The sequence below is a fragment of the Sminthopsis crassicaudata genome, chromosome X (assembly GCF_048593235.1).
Source record: "Sminthopsis crassicaudata isolate SCR6 chromosome X, ASM4859323v1, whole genome shotgun sequence".
Classification (NCBI taxonomy): Eukaryota; Metazoa; Chordata; class Mammalia; order Dasyuromorphia; family Dasyuridae; genus Sminthopsis; species Sminthopsis crassicaudata.
In genome coordinates this window covers 2,893,625-2,907,884 of record NC_133623.1, presented here as the reverse complement: position 1 = coordinate 2,907,884, position 14,260 = coordinate 2,893,625, and the positions used below count along the sequence as shown (strand labels likewise).

Sequence of the window (14,260 nt, the reverse complement as noted above, 5' to 3'; positions counted from 1 at the left end):
CGAGCACGACTGCGACTGGGCGGGAGACGAGTGCACGCGCGCGCGCGCGCGCGCGCGCAAGGCCGCCGCTTCGGAGGAACGGCGCGAGCCAGTCGCGCGCAGCACCTCCGGGCGGTCGGAGGCGGGGTTAGGCAGAGGCGCGCGGAGGTGAGCCGAGAGCCGGGCTGCGGCCCGAGCCCCTCAGCCCGGGCTCTGCCCTCCGAGTGCCGCCCCCGAGGAGTCCAGGGGCGCTGCGTCATCCCCCTCCCACCCCGCGTTGCCTCACTTTTCTGATCCGAGCTCCCCTGCATCTCTAAGTCTGCGGTTCTGCTGGGACTGCTAGGCGTGACAGCTGACATTTACATGCATTTCAAAGCACTGGGCATGCTCCTTTTCTTTGAAAGCTCCCAAGTTCTCCAAGAGTGGGCTGCCCCGTGGGCTGGTGGCCGGAGTTGTGCCTGGCCACACGGCGAAGTAAGCAAGCATCCGCCACGAGATTCTACCCCACGCGTTCGGGATTTTAAAGGAGCCCGGACCTTGGTTAGCCGGCCTCTCATTAAAACTTGATATGCCTCTGAACCCGGGACGAAAAGGGGTCCCAAGTGGGAACAGTTTAAGAAGCCGCGCTCCGGAGGACCCCGTGATTCCGGGTATCTGGCAGATACATAACTAGGCCAAACTAGTGCTCTGTCCTTCCTTGTCCAAGAGACCCGGGACCTCAGAAAGCTGACTTGCACGTGAATTGGATTTCAGTAAGAGAGGGCTGGGCAGGGTCACCGGCCTCACTTTCCCTTCCGGAGCCCTCTGGGTCCCCAGGCCAGATAGAGAGATTAGGAAGGCCGCCCAGGATTCCGTTGGAGGAAACACCCATCCTGTGATTACGACTAGATAAGAGTTAAATGCAATCCGGGAGGGTAAGCCCCTTAGGATTTCTGGCCCAAACTGAAACAATCGCTATTTACATTCGGGCTCAAACCGTGGCCTGCTGGGGCTAGGCCTGGGACCTATTGTTGGTCTATTGTACTGTGGGTGTTTTCAGTTTAGGTTAGAAATCTAGCCAGTCAATCCTGAGGTTTTAGCAAAGAAAGAAAGAAAAAGTTGTGGTCTTGGGCAAAGAAATCACTTTTCATACCATCTCCTGAATGAATGGATGGAGGAGGGAGTGAATGAATACCCACATAGTCTGTGCTCACCTGCGGGAAGTCTTCAAGCTGGAGGAGTGGATGAACCCCTGCTAAAAGAATTGCAGAACTGAAGGAGGATGGCCAACTCTGACACCTTCCCAGCTTCCTGGAAGTTCATCATGCAAGCATTAATCACATCCTGAGACACGGACAAATACAGGAGGGAAACATACCAAGTGTTTTCTTAAGCATCTGCTGTGTGCAGCATATGGCAAGCTATGGTACATGAAGAGTGATATGAAAACAAAAATGACACTATATCTGCTCTCAAGGAGCTTCTGTTTAACTGAATTGGAACCCCAGCCTTCGGACTCCCAAGTCCAGTGTAGTTTCTCCTTTCTCCACCAGGTTCCCTCACTTCAGTAAATCCCAATACCAGTAACAAAGCCATATGTGAGGGGCACTCCGGGGAGAAGCTGTGTGAGGAAAGATAAGAAAGTGAATGATCCACCCTGCTGTTAGTGAGACCAAATGCATCTTGCTTAAGGTTAATCCTGCTCCTGGAACCCTTGAGCCCATTTCCTTCGGCCTCAGCCAGGACCTTACGCTAACAGTCAGTCATTCCCCTTCTCTCAAGCATCCTCAATTTCACTTTGAGGTATCACGTCATACCTCTCAGATGACTAAGGGTCTGTACCCTGGAGATCCTAAAAGAGGGGAAAGGAACCACATGTGGAAAACTGTGGCAGCCCTTTTCATAGTGGCCACAAACCGGAAACTGAGTGGCTGCCCGTCCACTGGAGAATGGCTGAAGAAATTGTGGTATATGAATATTATGGAATATTATTGTTCTGTAAGAAATGACCAGCAGGAGGAAGACAGAGAGGCCTGGAGAGACTTAAATCAACTGATGCTGAGTGAAACTAGCAGAACCAGGAGATCAATTGTACAAGGCAACAAGATTATGTGATGATTAACTCATTTGGACGTGGCTCTTTTCAACAAAAAGGTGATTCAAGGCAATTCCAATACACTTATGATGGAAAGTGCCATCCACATCCAGAGAGAAAACTATGAAAACTGAATGTGGATCAAAGCAGAGTATTTTCACCTTTATGTTGTTGTTTGCTTATTTAAGACTTTTTTTCCCCTCATTTTTTCCCTCTTTTGATCTGATGTGTGTGTGTGTGTGTGTGTGTGTGTGTGTGTGTACATGCAACATGATGATTTATGGAAATATATTTAGAATAATTGCACATTTAATGTACATCAGGTTGTGTCTTGGGGAGAGGAGAGGCGGGGAGGAGAGGGAGAAAAATTTGGAACCCAAGGTTTTGGAAAGGTGAATGTTGAAAGCTCTTTGCATGTATTTGGAAAAATAAAATTCCATCAAAATAATAATAAAAATAGAATCTTCAGCCTATTCAAGACCACTGGTTCTTTTCTATTTGTCTGCAAATGTGCTCTCTGAAATAGTCTTCCTTTGATTGACCCTACCCAGTTCCTATCCCATTTCTTCCCATGATCTCCTTCATTGCTACTCTTTGCAAACTGTTTACAATCATGTTTTCGCTACTTTGTTACTCACTACTTATTGACAAATCTTTCCCCACTTTGGAGATTTCTTTGGAAGTTTGCATATTGAAACCAGTTTTAAAATCTTTTTTTTTTCAAAGTCCAAACCCTCCTTTTTGTCACTGTAGTTTGGGGTACTGTTGAGCACTCCCTCCTACTGATTCCATGGAGACCATAATTTCTTGGTCTTCCTACTGGTCTAGCCAGTAGGCTTAACTACATACTCCGTGGTCTTTTCTCTGCCCATTTCGACTTCTCTTAGCAATGTTCTGCACTCAGGAAGCTTCCCCTACCATCTGTCTCTCCCCATGACTCCCAAATTTGCCCCAATCTTCTCGGAGGCCCAGGCTTATCTGTCAGGACCACCTCTAGCTGAGGGTCTTATTAGCACTCTAAGGGAAACAGGTCCCAAAGGGCATTTCTTAGCTTTCCTAAGCTTACCTGAATTTCTTCCCCCTTCCCCCTTCCTCCAGTACACTCTGAGGGCAGGCGCTACTTTTTGTTTTTACTTTGTATTTTTTTACATGATACACTATCTACACACACATTATATATAAGATACTTAATAAATGCATTGTGTAAAATAAAAGGACTTCTCCCCTTCTTCCAAAAAAACCAAAAAAAACCAAACCAACAACAACCTGCTTTCCCCTCTCACTTTCTTGACGGCCCCTTGGTTCCCACATTCATAACCAGAGCACTCCCTCACGTCTCATATCCCATCAGCTGCCAAGCATCCCTCTCCTGTATCTATCTCCATAGCTACCACCTTAGATGCTGACCCTCCTGAAGACCAACCACAGCCACAACCGACCATAACAGGTAGGTCTCCCGAATCCATCCTGTCCCCCTGCAGGTGATTCAGTCTGCCACCTGCTGTTGTAAACAGTCATCCACAATAGATCACTTTGCTTAAGAAAAAATGAAAATCCCCAAATGGCCGTGGGTCCTCCTTACCAGCTGAGTAAAAGGCCTTCTTCCTAATGCTAGGATTTTTCCTCCTTTGGTTACCTTCAATAGATGCTGTTGGACTTCATGTGTATGGAGTGGTTTGTTTGTTGTCTCCCCCATTAGGCAACTACTTTATTTTTTTATGTCCTGGGCTTGGCACCTAGTGGGTACTTAAGAAATCTTATTATAGGACTCTATTATCACCTTTCCAGGCTTATTTATGTCATTCTTTTGTGTGTGTTCTCAACTCCAACCAAACTGAATCCCACTCCACCCCTGTACATATATATATATATACACACATATATGGATACAGAACAGATACAAAGTAATGATTTGCAGGAAGGGAGATACTATACAAGTTGGGAGGATGAGGAAAGCCTCATTCAGAAGGTGGCACTTGACCTCAAGCTTAAAGGAAATCAGGGATTACAAATCTTAGTTCAGAAAGAAGCCCAAGGGGGCAGCTGGGTGGCGCAGTGGATAGAGCACCAGCCTTGAATTCAGGAGGACCCAAGTTCAAATCTGATCTCAGACACTTAACACTTCCTAGCTGTGTGACCCTGGGCAAGTCCCTTAACCCCAGCCTCACAGAAAAAATAAAAAAGTCCAGACCTTGGGTGAGGGGGGAGTTTGTAAAAAGGCAAGGAGGTGGTAGATGGACTGTCATCCAGACCCCTGGTTTTTTTTCATATAAACTGGTTTCCATCCTATACTTCTGCAATTAGTGTATGACCCTCAGGATCGAACTTGACATTCATCTCTTTTTAAATTTCAAATATTTAGGGCCCTTAGATCTTCTGAGCTCAGTGGGGCATTCATCTCTTTTTAAATTTCAAATATTTAGGGCCCTTAGATCTTCTGAGCTCAGTGGGGCATTACATTATTTATTTTTAATTTTTAAAAATTTTATATGTATATAACCTATATTAGATTGCTTGCTATCTTGGGGAGGGAGGAAGGAAGGGAAAGAGAAAGAGAGGAGCTCAAAATCTTTCAAAGATAAATGTTGAAAACTATCTTTACATGTAATTGGAAAAATAGTACTAAATAAAAAAATCATAAAAAGGAAAAGTTTAAAAAATTGAGTTCTAAAGTCTCTTCCCCTACTCATTGAAAAGGCAGGGAAAAAATCAAGTGTACATGTGAAGTCAAACAAAACATTTCCACACTAGCCATGTTATAACCACAACAATAACCAAGGCAAGAAAAAGAAAATAAGAAAAGTATGCCTCAGTCTGTACACAGTGTTTTAAAAAAACTTTTTAGAGGTGACTAGCTTTTTTTTATCATGGGTCTTTTGGAATTGTCTTGGATGATCATACTGATCAGAGTAGCCAAGTCTTTCACAGTTGATTATTGTTAGAATACTGCTGTTACTGTGCACAATATTCTAGTTCTCCTCTATCCACTTTGCATCAGTTCATGGAAGTTTTCCCAGGCTTTTGTTCTGCAATCATCCTGCTCATCATTTCTTAAAGCAATATATATATATATATATATATATATATATATATATATATATTTTTTTTTTTATTGAAGCTTTTAATTTTCAAAACATATGCAAGGATAATTTTTCACCATCAACCCTTGCAAAATCTTGCATTGCAATTTCCCCTCCTCTTCCCCTCCCCACCTCTCCTAGATGGCAGGTAGTCCAATACATGTTAAACATGGTAAAAAAAATATTTGTAAATCCAATATAGGCATACTAATTTATACAATTATCTTGCATAGTGCAAAAATATTCATAATCATATTCATCATTCATATGATTATTCATAATCATATACCATAACTTGTTTATCCATTTCCTAATTGATGAGCATTCCCTCAATATCTAATTCTTTGCTGCCATAAAAAGAGGTGCTAAAATATTTTTTTAAATTTTCTGTTTATTTAAAAAAAGAATAGACAAAAAAGATGAAAAGCAAAATAAAACAAAACAAAGTAGAACATGGTCACGTGAACATCATGGAGGATTCAAAATATATAACAAATTTCCAGTTCAAGAAAGGACATGTAATTATAGAAGAAATTATATCCATGAGTGTCCAACTTTTCTTTGCTTCCTCGTTGGTTGTTCTTTTGTCCTCTGCTGGGTACTTTTTTGAGTTTATTCTTTTTTTCCTCTTTCATCCCCCCCTTTCTCCCAAGCTATCTATAGTTAAGCACAGATATATGTAATAGACACACACACACACACACACACACACATTCACATCCATCCACAGATCCACACACACATACATATATCTATGTAGACACATCTAGAGCAACAAATATACAAATCTACATATACTCAGACACACACACACACATATAGACACATGCAGTTACCCATAAGTAAACATGCATCTAAAAATATTAGTATGGCTGACATATATAATGTAGATTTCTCTCTTGATTGAATCTTTGTCTAAGATGAATGATTACTAGCCCTATTTTTTCCCCTAATAAATTCAACTCCTGATCCTATCTTCTTTCCTATCCCTCCTACCTCTTCTACTTTAATTCTGCTCCTTAACTTGTTTTGGTTTTCCTTAATCTCCCACCACCCATGGATCCCTCCCTGGTCTTCTTCTCCACCCTTTGCATCCTCCTCTGCTTACCCCTCCCTCCTTATTGCTTTATAGATTTTAGAAGTGCTATACCCTTCATGGTATATAGGTAGTATTACCTATTGAACCCATTGGCGATGTGAGTTGGTTTTTCAAACTACGAGCGAGCCCTCCTCCCCCCTTTAATGCCTCTGTATCTATTTTTCTTCTGCGCCTCATTTGTACCAATCTTTCTTTTGAGTTACCCAGTTGCTGATGTCAATCTTAAACACATGGTAGACATTTCCATGTAAAAAATATAATTTGTCTATGTTAAGTTCCTTGAAGTCAGTCTTGGATCCTGGCTCTTATACGTTAAATTTTCTATTGAGTTCAGGTTTGGTTGCAAGTTCATTGAATGTCCCCTCCCCAGTTTCCTGCTTTCCTTCTAATTTGGGCTTCATTGCTTTTGTTTATGTGAAACCCTTTTAATTTCAGGTAATTAAAATTATCCATTTCACTTCCTCTATCTCTTGTTTGATTATAAACTCTTCCTTTATCCTTAGAGCTTACAGCTAAAAATTTCCCCATTCCCCCAATTTTAGCAGGGACTTTTAAAGAGGTCTGGCTCAGCCAGTTGGGCTTATTGCTCCTCAAATGGCAGTACTCTTGTGAGCTGTGCTGACGGGTTCTAGAGTCTCCCTTAGCTGCCTTCCAGGGCATTAGTGATTTCCGAGGTTTCAATTCTCCAAGTACAGGCTCCTGATCTGGGCAAGGGCAGGGATACTGGAGAGGGGAAAAGTGAGGGAATAGAAGTTTTAGAGCAAGAGACAGGGCAGAGGAAGGGATCTGGGTCAGTCAAGAAGCCCAGTGAGCTCTCGTCTGCCATATGTAGTCTTACCACTGGGTGGCATATGGAACTCAGTTATTTGCTCCATCTGCCCCTACCTAACACTTGGGTGCTCTTGATGGGCACTGAGTTAGTTCAGTTGGGATGGAGCTGGTGGGGACAGCTTCAGGGATAAGGGACAGCTTCAGGGACAGGGGATAACCTAGATAAGGAGGCAGGAGACATTTGTTTTTGGATCCTGGGACTTCTCCTTTCTGAAGTGGCAGCTTCTTTTCAAGGACCCTCTCCCTGCTGTCTCAGGTACTTTACAGGTGTGTGTGTGTGGGGGGCAGTTTAGGCTGCTAAGGGCTAAGCTCCTCCATCCTGACCTGAAGATAATAAAGCTGATGTTCTCTGAAGAGTCTGGTCCATTGGCTGAATAAATGAAGCAACAAATGCAAAAACATCATAAATGCAGAAGATACAAGGATGATCCCTACTGTCCATGACCTTCTGTGCTTACGAGAGAGAGAGAACATCCAGAAGGGAAACGAATGGGGGCCGAGGAAGGCACTTTGGTGGGGAGAGCCAAAGGAATCATGACTGGGGCCATGAAGGAGTGGGAGCATGGCCTCTCCAGGCAGCAACAATGATCAGGATTCCAGATCCTGGGATGGGGAGGAAGGAAGGAGAGAAGGGGAAGAAAAGGATACTCACAAAGGGGCAGATAGAGGAGGTGGTAGGAGAGTTAGGAGTAAAGCCAGGCCTTTTTTTTTTTTTTTTTTTTAAATTGTGGTCTAGGAGAGTCAGTGAGGAAAGCAGGGTCCCAGGGTGGTTGGTAAGGATCTAACTGGGGAGGGTGGGAAGTGGCTTAGTCTCTTTGAACCAGCCTCAGCCAAAGCCTTATCCCCACAAAGATGAGCAAGGAAACAGGTATTGAGATTTGAGGGCACTCTGTTTTCAGAAGAGAAGGAAGGAAACAAGCATTTATTAAGTACCTAGTATGTGCCAGGTATTATGCCAGTTACTTTCTAAATATAAGCTCATTTAATCTTCACAGCAACCCTGTGAAGTAGGTGCTATTACAATCCCCATTTTGCAGTTGAGAAAAGGGAGACAAACACATAAAGTGACTTGCTTAGGGTCACTCAACTAATAAATACCTGAGGTTGGATTTGAACTCAGGTCTTCCTAACTCCTTGCCAGCCTGTCTGTCCCTCGCTTAGCTCTGTCTCCTCTGACAGTAAGGGATACCCAGTTGTGGCTGCCTGATCCCCAAGCCTCAAGATGGGACTCCCAGAGGCCCCATTTCCTCCCTCCTCTCCATGTCTCTTCCTTATCCTCCACCCAGAGGGACTTGGTGGTTTCTGACTTTCCCTGACCTATAGTGAGACTTCCTGAGGGCCTATTTAAAGTCCCCACAACCTTAAGATAGTTGGCTGCTCCAGGCATGGGCGAGAAGAACTGAAGGAGGCTATGAGCATGGCTCCCCAGGAAGCCTCCAGAACAGGGCCCAGCTCCCTGGGGCTCAGCCTGCTCCTGCTTCTGCTGCATCCAAGCCCTGAAGGCATCAGTGGACACTCAGCCTCTCTGCCACCCGGCTGCCTGATGATGGTAAGGCTGACTCTTTCGTGCCCGTGGTCCCTGCCCTTCCTGGGTCAGCCAGGGATGGAAAACCAGGAGGATTGGGGTGAGGATCCCTTGGAGCACATACAGTGTAGGGGGAAATCTGCCTTGTAGCCCTTTGGAGAACAAGAATTCTGGGAAGAAGCCTTGTTTGCTCTGGGACTGGGGTGGGGTTCCTGCCTTAGGTGAAAAGTTAATCCCATCCTTGACAGATTACTTTCAAGTGTCCAAAGAGCATTACCTCATTCAAGTCTCACAACTTCCAGATGAGGAAACTGAGGCTCAAGGTATAGGAGTAACTTGCCCAGAGTCACAGTGAGTGTCAGAAGTGGAATCTGAAGTGACTCTAGTTTTAGCACTCCGGGCACTAGGTGGCACTACCTCTCCTAGGCCTGCTTCCTCTTGGGCCTCAGGAGGCTCCTACAGCAAACCTGGGTTCCTTCCTCCATCCTTCTTCCATTTCTCCTCCATCCTTCCTCCATCCTTCTTCCATTCCTCCTCCATTCCTCCTCTATCTCTCCTCCATTCCTCCTCTATCTCTCCTCCATTCCTCCTCCATCCTTCCTCCATTCCTCCTCTATCTCTCCTCCATTTCTCCTCCATCCCTCCTCCATTCCGGCAGTTGTTCACTAAGGTACTGGAAAACATCCCATTCATGAAACCTTTCTTATGGGAGAGAGCAACATGCATTTGCAGGGGGCTTTGAGATTTCCAAAACACTTCAAGTGTCTCCTTCAACCCGCCTGGCTCTGTGCTAGGCACTCAGGGGAGTAGAGGAAAAAAAAAATCAAAAATCTTCTTCCTGCCCTCAAGAAGTCTGTGATCTTGCTGGTGAGCCCAGGTACACACACAGAACCACCGAGTCAGTGTCAAATGGCAGGAGTCCTCGTAGAGGACATCTCAGAGAAGGACTGCTTTGAGCTGAGCTTTGAAGGACGTGTGGGACTTGGGAGCAGGGAGAGAGGGCCAACGTAGGGGCAAATAGTTGGGAAAGAGCTTGGTGGCCTCAAGGAGACCACCTTGGCAGAAGCAGAGCGTGGATGGCAGCAAAAGGGAAGGGCCGACCCCACGGTCAGCCTATTGAATTCTGGGCTGAGAATTTGACAGATGAGGCTTTGGGCCTCGTCCTGAGCAGAGGTGCCTCTGGTTCTTCTGAAGTTGGGCCAACTAAGCTAGGAAAGGCCCTAGCAGGCTGGCAAAACAGCCCCATGATGGCTAGAGGATTCACAGTCACCTTCCCACTGGCTTCCTTCTGGGGGGACTGCCCCAGCAACTCTCCCAGCCATCTCCTCAGCCAGAGCAGGGCTTCTTGAACTTTTTTATTCAATGACCCCTTTTCACCTAAGAATTTTTTCTGTGATCCTGGTTAGGTATGTGACCTTATGCTACCTCAGTTTCATAGCACTGACGTGCAAATCAAACATGCACTCGTAACAGATCGCAATTTCCTGACCCCCACGTTCAGGGGTCCCCCAGGATGGGGTCACAAACCATAGCAATTGGCTTGGGGGGGAGGGGGCCCATAGTCCATGTCAATGAAACTGTGGATCCTTGGAGGATCCTTGGGGAAACCAGAGGCCAGCCCCAAGGGGGCACCAGGGCTGCCCCCAAAGCTGGTTTCTGCTTCCACTGCCCTTCTCCCTCTAGCCGTCAAGGTCAACTGTCAAAGGGGGCAGCCTTTGTCCAGATGAGGTGGCAAGCAGTCACCAACCTGGGGGAGTCATCATGTTCAGCATGGCAGAAAAACTGGGCTCAGCAATTCATCTCCAGCTTCTGAACCACGCAAGGTCAAAGGGGAGCGCCAAAAGGAGGTTCTTGGGCAGTGATGAGAACTCATTCTTATCACACCAGCCCCCTCGATTAGGCCCCAAAGGCCGGCCCAGCCCCTTTCCCTCGGACCCGCAGTCTTGGACCCCTTCATCCAGTGCCCCATCCAGGTGGCCTTCCCTGGCTTTGCCAAGTCTGAACAGCAGCAACAGGACTGATAAGGCCAGCTCACATTTCTGAGCACGAGTATGTTTACAGATGAGGAAAGTGGGCTCTAAAAGCCGGCCTGGCTTGCCAGGGTTGCTCAGCTAGGGAGTGCCTCAGCCAGGCCTGCACCCCCAGCCTTTGGACTCCAGGCTCAGGGCCTTATCCATCGCTGCACATCCTCGGCTGGCCTGTGCTCAGCTCTGCCTCTTCTGAGCCAACTTGAGGGTCTGCCAGGAAGCAAGGGGACCAGGAGCAGCCTTGAAGTCCTTTCTCACCACTGGCCCTGCATAGAAGGAGGGAAAAGCTGACCCCCTGCCCCCTACCCCCCATCCCCGGCCCTGTCTCTATCCCCTCAGATCCTCAGGACTTCTTCTCTTCCAGGGCCTGCTGAAGGCATCCTGCCAGGGCCTGGGCCTTCGCACATTCCCAGCAGCATTGCCTTTAACCATAGCGCATCTTGACCTCTCTCACAACCACTTGCGAGTCCTACAGGACAATGCCACGAGAGAACAGCCAAATCTGCGTCACCTGGACCTCCGGGGGAACCAGCTAGAGGGGCTCACCCCGGACTCCCTGCTGCCCCTGCGCCGGCTCCACGCCCTCATTCTGGCGGGCAACTCCTTGAACCGGCGTTACATGTCCAACAGCCAGGCACTATGGCCTCTGCGCCACCTGCGGTTCTTGGACCTTTCCGCCAATCGCCTGGAGAGTGACATGATCTCCTCTTACGTGGCCAATCGCAGCTCCTTGTGGAGCCTGGATCTCTCCAACAATCTCATCACCCGCCTGGCACGCAGTACCTTCCTGGGCTCCCCCAAATTGCTGGACATTGACCTCAGTGACAACTACATCCTGCAAATAGAAGCTGGGGCTTTTGAAGGCTTGCTGCAGCTGCGGGAACTCTCCCTAGCTAGAAACTCCCTGCACTGCATCTCAGATTTCAGCCTCAGGGCCCTGCGGAGACTCAATCTGAGCTTCAATGCCCTGCAGTTCTTTGCCACTGACGAGGGAAATGGGAGCTACCAGCTCCAGGTGCTGGACCTGAGCCACAATCAGCTGAGGGCCATGCCGGCGCCTTTAGCCCTGCCCCATCTCCATCATCTCAACCTCTCAGACAACCACCTGTCCTCCCTAGGGCCTCACAGCCCGCCCTCACCTCAGGACGCCGGCCCTTGGGAGCCAGAGAGGGTGCCGAACCAGAGTGCCTCTGACCCAGCAGCCAACCTGCCTGAGCTCACTGACCTTGACCTCAGTAGGAACCAACTGGACAGGCTTCCAGTGGGCTTCCTTAGCCACCTGTCTGCTCTCCAGAGACTCAGCATGGCCTGGAACTGTCTCCAGAACATGTCAGTTCAGCAGCCCAGCCCTGGGCCACCTCTTCTGTCTCTGAGGTCTCTGGATCTCCAGGGGAATCAGATTCAAACTTTTCCAAGCTGGGTCTTTGAAATCCTGCCCAGTCTCAAAGCCTTGGATTTGGGAGACAATGAAGTGCAGCTATGCCCGAGGCCTGAGGCGGGCCAGGATGGGCCCTTCCAGAGGCTCCGGCAGCCCTTCGGCTCTGCCTTCCACCTGAAGCACCTGAGCCTGAGCAAAAATGGGCTGAGGCAGCTGTGTGCCACCCGGTTTGCCCCTGCACTCTTGTTCTCTCTCGATCTCTCGGGCAACACAGGACTAGCGCTGGGCCCCGGTGACTTCTGGGGCCTGCAGCATTCCTTGCACGAGCTCTCCCTTCGAGGGAACGGCATGGCAAGCGCCCATCTGGGGCTCCCCTGCCTTTGGGAACTGCAAGTCTTGGACCTCTCGGACAATCAGCTGGCTAGCCTGCCCCGGAGCCTCAACTGTTCCCCATCTCTGCATAGCTTGGACCTGCGCAGAAACCTCCTCCAGGCCTTGGACACGGAGGTCCTGGGTGCCCACCTTAGGTCTGTGTTCATTGCAGGCAACCCCTTTCTCTGCTGTAGCTTGGGCTGGCTGGCTACTTTGGCCAGTGCCAACGTGAGCGTACCAGACTCAGAGGAAGCCTGGTGTGTGTACCCAGGCGGGGAGCGGGGCTCCAGGGTGCCCCTGGCCAGGGATCACAGTCACCTCTGTAACCGGTGGCAGTGGCGGGGCACTCAGGCTGGGTGGGTGCTTCTGGCTGTCATTGGCCTGTTCCTCAGCAGCTGTGGAGCGACCACCCTGCTGCAAAATAGTCAGAGGCTGCCTTGGGCCTTGCAGCTTAGGAAGAGTTGGGCCCGCCCAAAGCCAGAGCCAGAAGATAAGCCCACTTTGGGTAGGGAGAGTGTGGTAGAGAGAAGGGAGCCAGAGCAGAAGTAGAGGCAGGCAGGAAAGGCTCATGAAGATCAGCAATACAGGCTGCTTCCTGTTCCTGTCCACACTTATTTATCTCCCTTGTCACACTGAAGGCCTCCAAGGGATCAAATTGGAGCCTTCATTTGAGCTCTTGTATATCCGGTGAGCCCCCTAACACAAATGCTTCTGGGAGGGCTGGGAGACCCTCTGGAGGATGACGTGAGTTCCCACTAAATCTAGCTGATCAGAAACCCTCTAGACCCATTCAGAAACTCATTCTTGCTTGGTTCTTTGGAGCGTTGCTTGGTTCTTGGGACCCTTACCACCGAAGCCAAGTTCAGTCTTGGAGAGAAGAGGGGTTCTCTTTGGTTCCTCCCCTCCCATCCCAGAAGCCTCAGAACGGGCTCAGTTTAGGGACTCTGCAGAAAAAACACACAAAACATTCCAAAGGGTCCTCGGCTCCCTCTAAGCACTCAGACTAATCGGACACCGAACACGAGATGACTGCAGATCACAAAAGCTTCCCAGGAGCCCCCAAAACGGGGCAATCTCTTCCTCCCTCCCTGACGAGTCTCACCCTGGCCAGAGTCCTATATGGTCTCACATTATACAGAGCTTCCTCAAAAGGGAAAAGCATATTGTCCCCCTTTCTGTACTCCTCCCACTTCAGAAAGCAGAAGTTGCTGGAGCTGCTGGAGAACTGAGGCTCCAGCTTGCAGTGAGCCCCAGATCTTGAGCCTAATAGTGCTTCTGTAAGTTTAAGGTTCCCCACACCCCAACTGAGAAGACTTTGTCCTTAGCGTTGCTCCAGTCTCCATAGCTGGTGGCAGGAGGGGAGAGGGGCCAAGTCAGAGGTTTTTTGCGTCTCTATATCATGGCTTTGTCCCTTGCTCCCCTTTCAGCTCCAGGATGACCCCCATGGTTATCCTATATCTTCTCTTGGTTCAAGTCAGTCAATCAGCATTTATTTACATATTGACAAGAAATAAAAATATTTACGTATTTACAATAAACATTTATTTATACCACTATTTCCATAGTGTCCATTATGTGTCAGAGAGATAAAACCAGCAGGCCTTGGATTGGATCGGGCAGATGAGAGAGAAGTGAGGAACTGAGGATGCTACCCGGGTTATGAGCCTGGGTGACCAAGGCAGCAGCCATGGAGAACTTAGGAAGAGAGAGGCAATGAGATCTGTTTGGGATAGGTTGAGTTTAAGATACCTATGGGTGAGGGCAGCTAGGTGGCGCAGTGGATGGAGCACCAGTCCTGAAGGCAGGAGGACCTGAGTTCAAATTTGACCTCAGACACTTAATACTTCCTGGCTCCATCTCTTCCCTCTCGAGAAAGAAGTACCCCCTTGGTCAGA

The 14,260-nt window shown here is 48.2% G+C and overlaps 1 protein-coding gene across 1 annotated transcript; it reads left to right on the top strand.

The window, feature by feature from the left end:
- Positions 1-8,391: 8,391 nt before the first annotated feature.
- LOC141548618 (transforming growth factor beta activator LRRC32-like) lies at positions 8,392-13,921 on the top strand. The gene is made up of 2 exons (XM_074277625.1): positions 8,392-8,612; positions 10,980-13,921. Exons 1-2 carry the CDS (start codon positions 8,475-8,477, stop codon positions 12,912-12,914), a joined length of 2,073 nt encoding a protein of 690 aa, XP_074133726.1. The 5' UTR covers positions 8,392-8,474; the 3' UTR covers positions 12,915-13,921.
- The last annotated feature ends 339 nt before the right edge of the window (positions 13,922-14,260 follow it).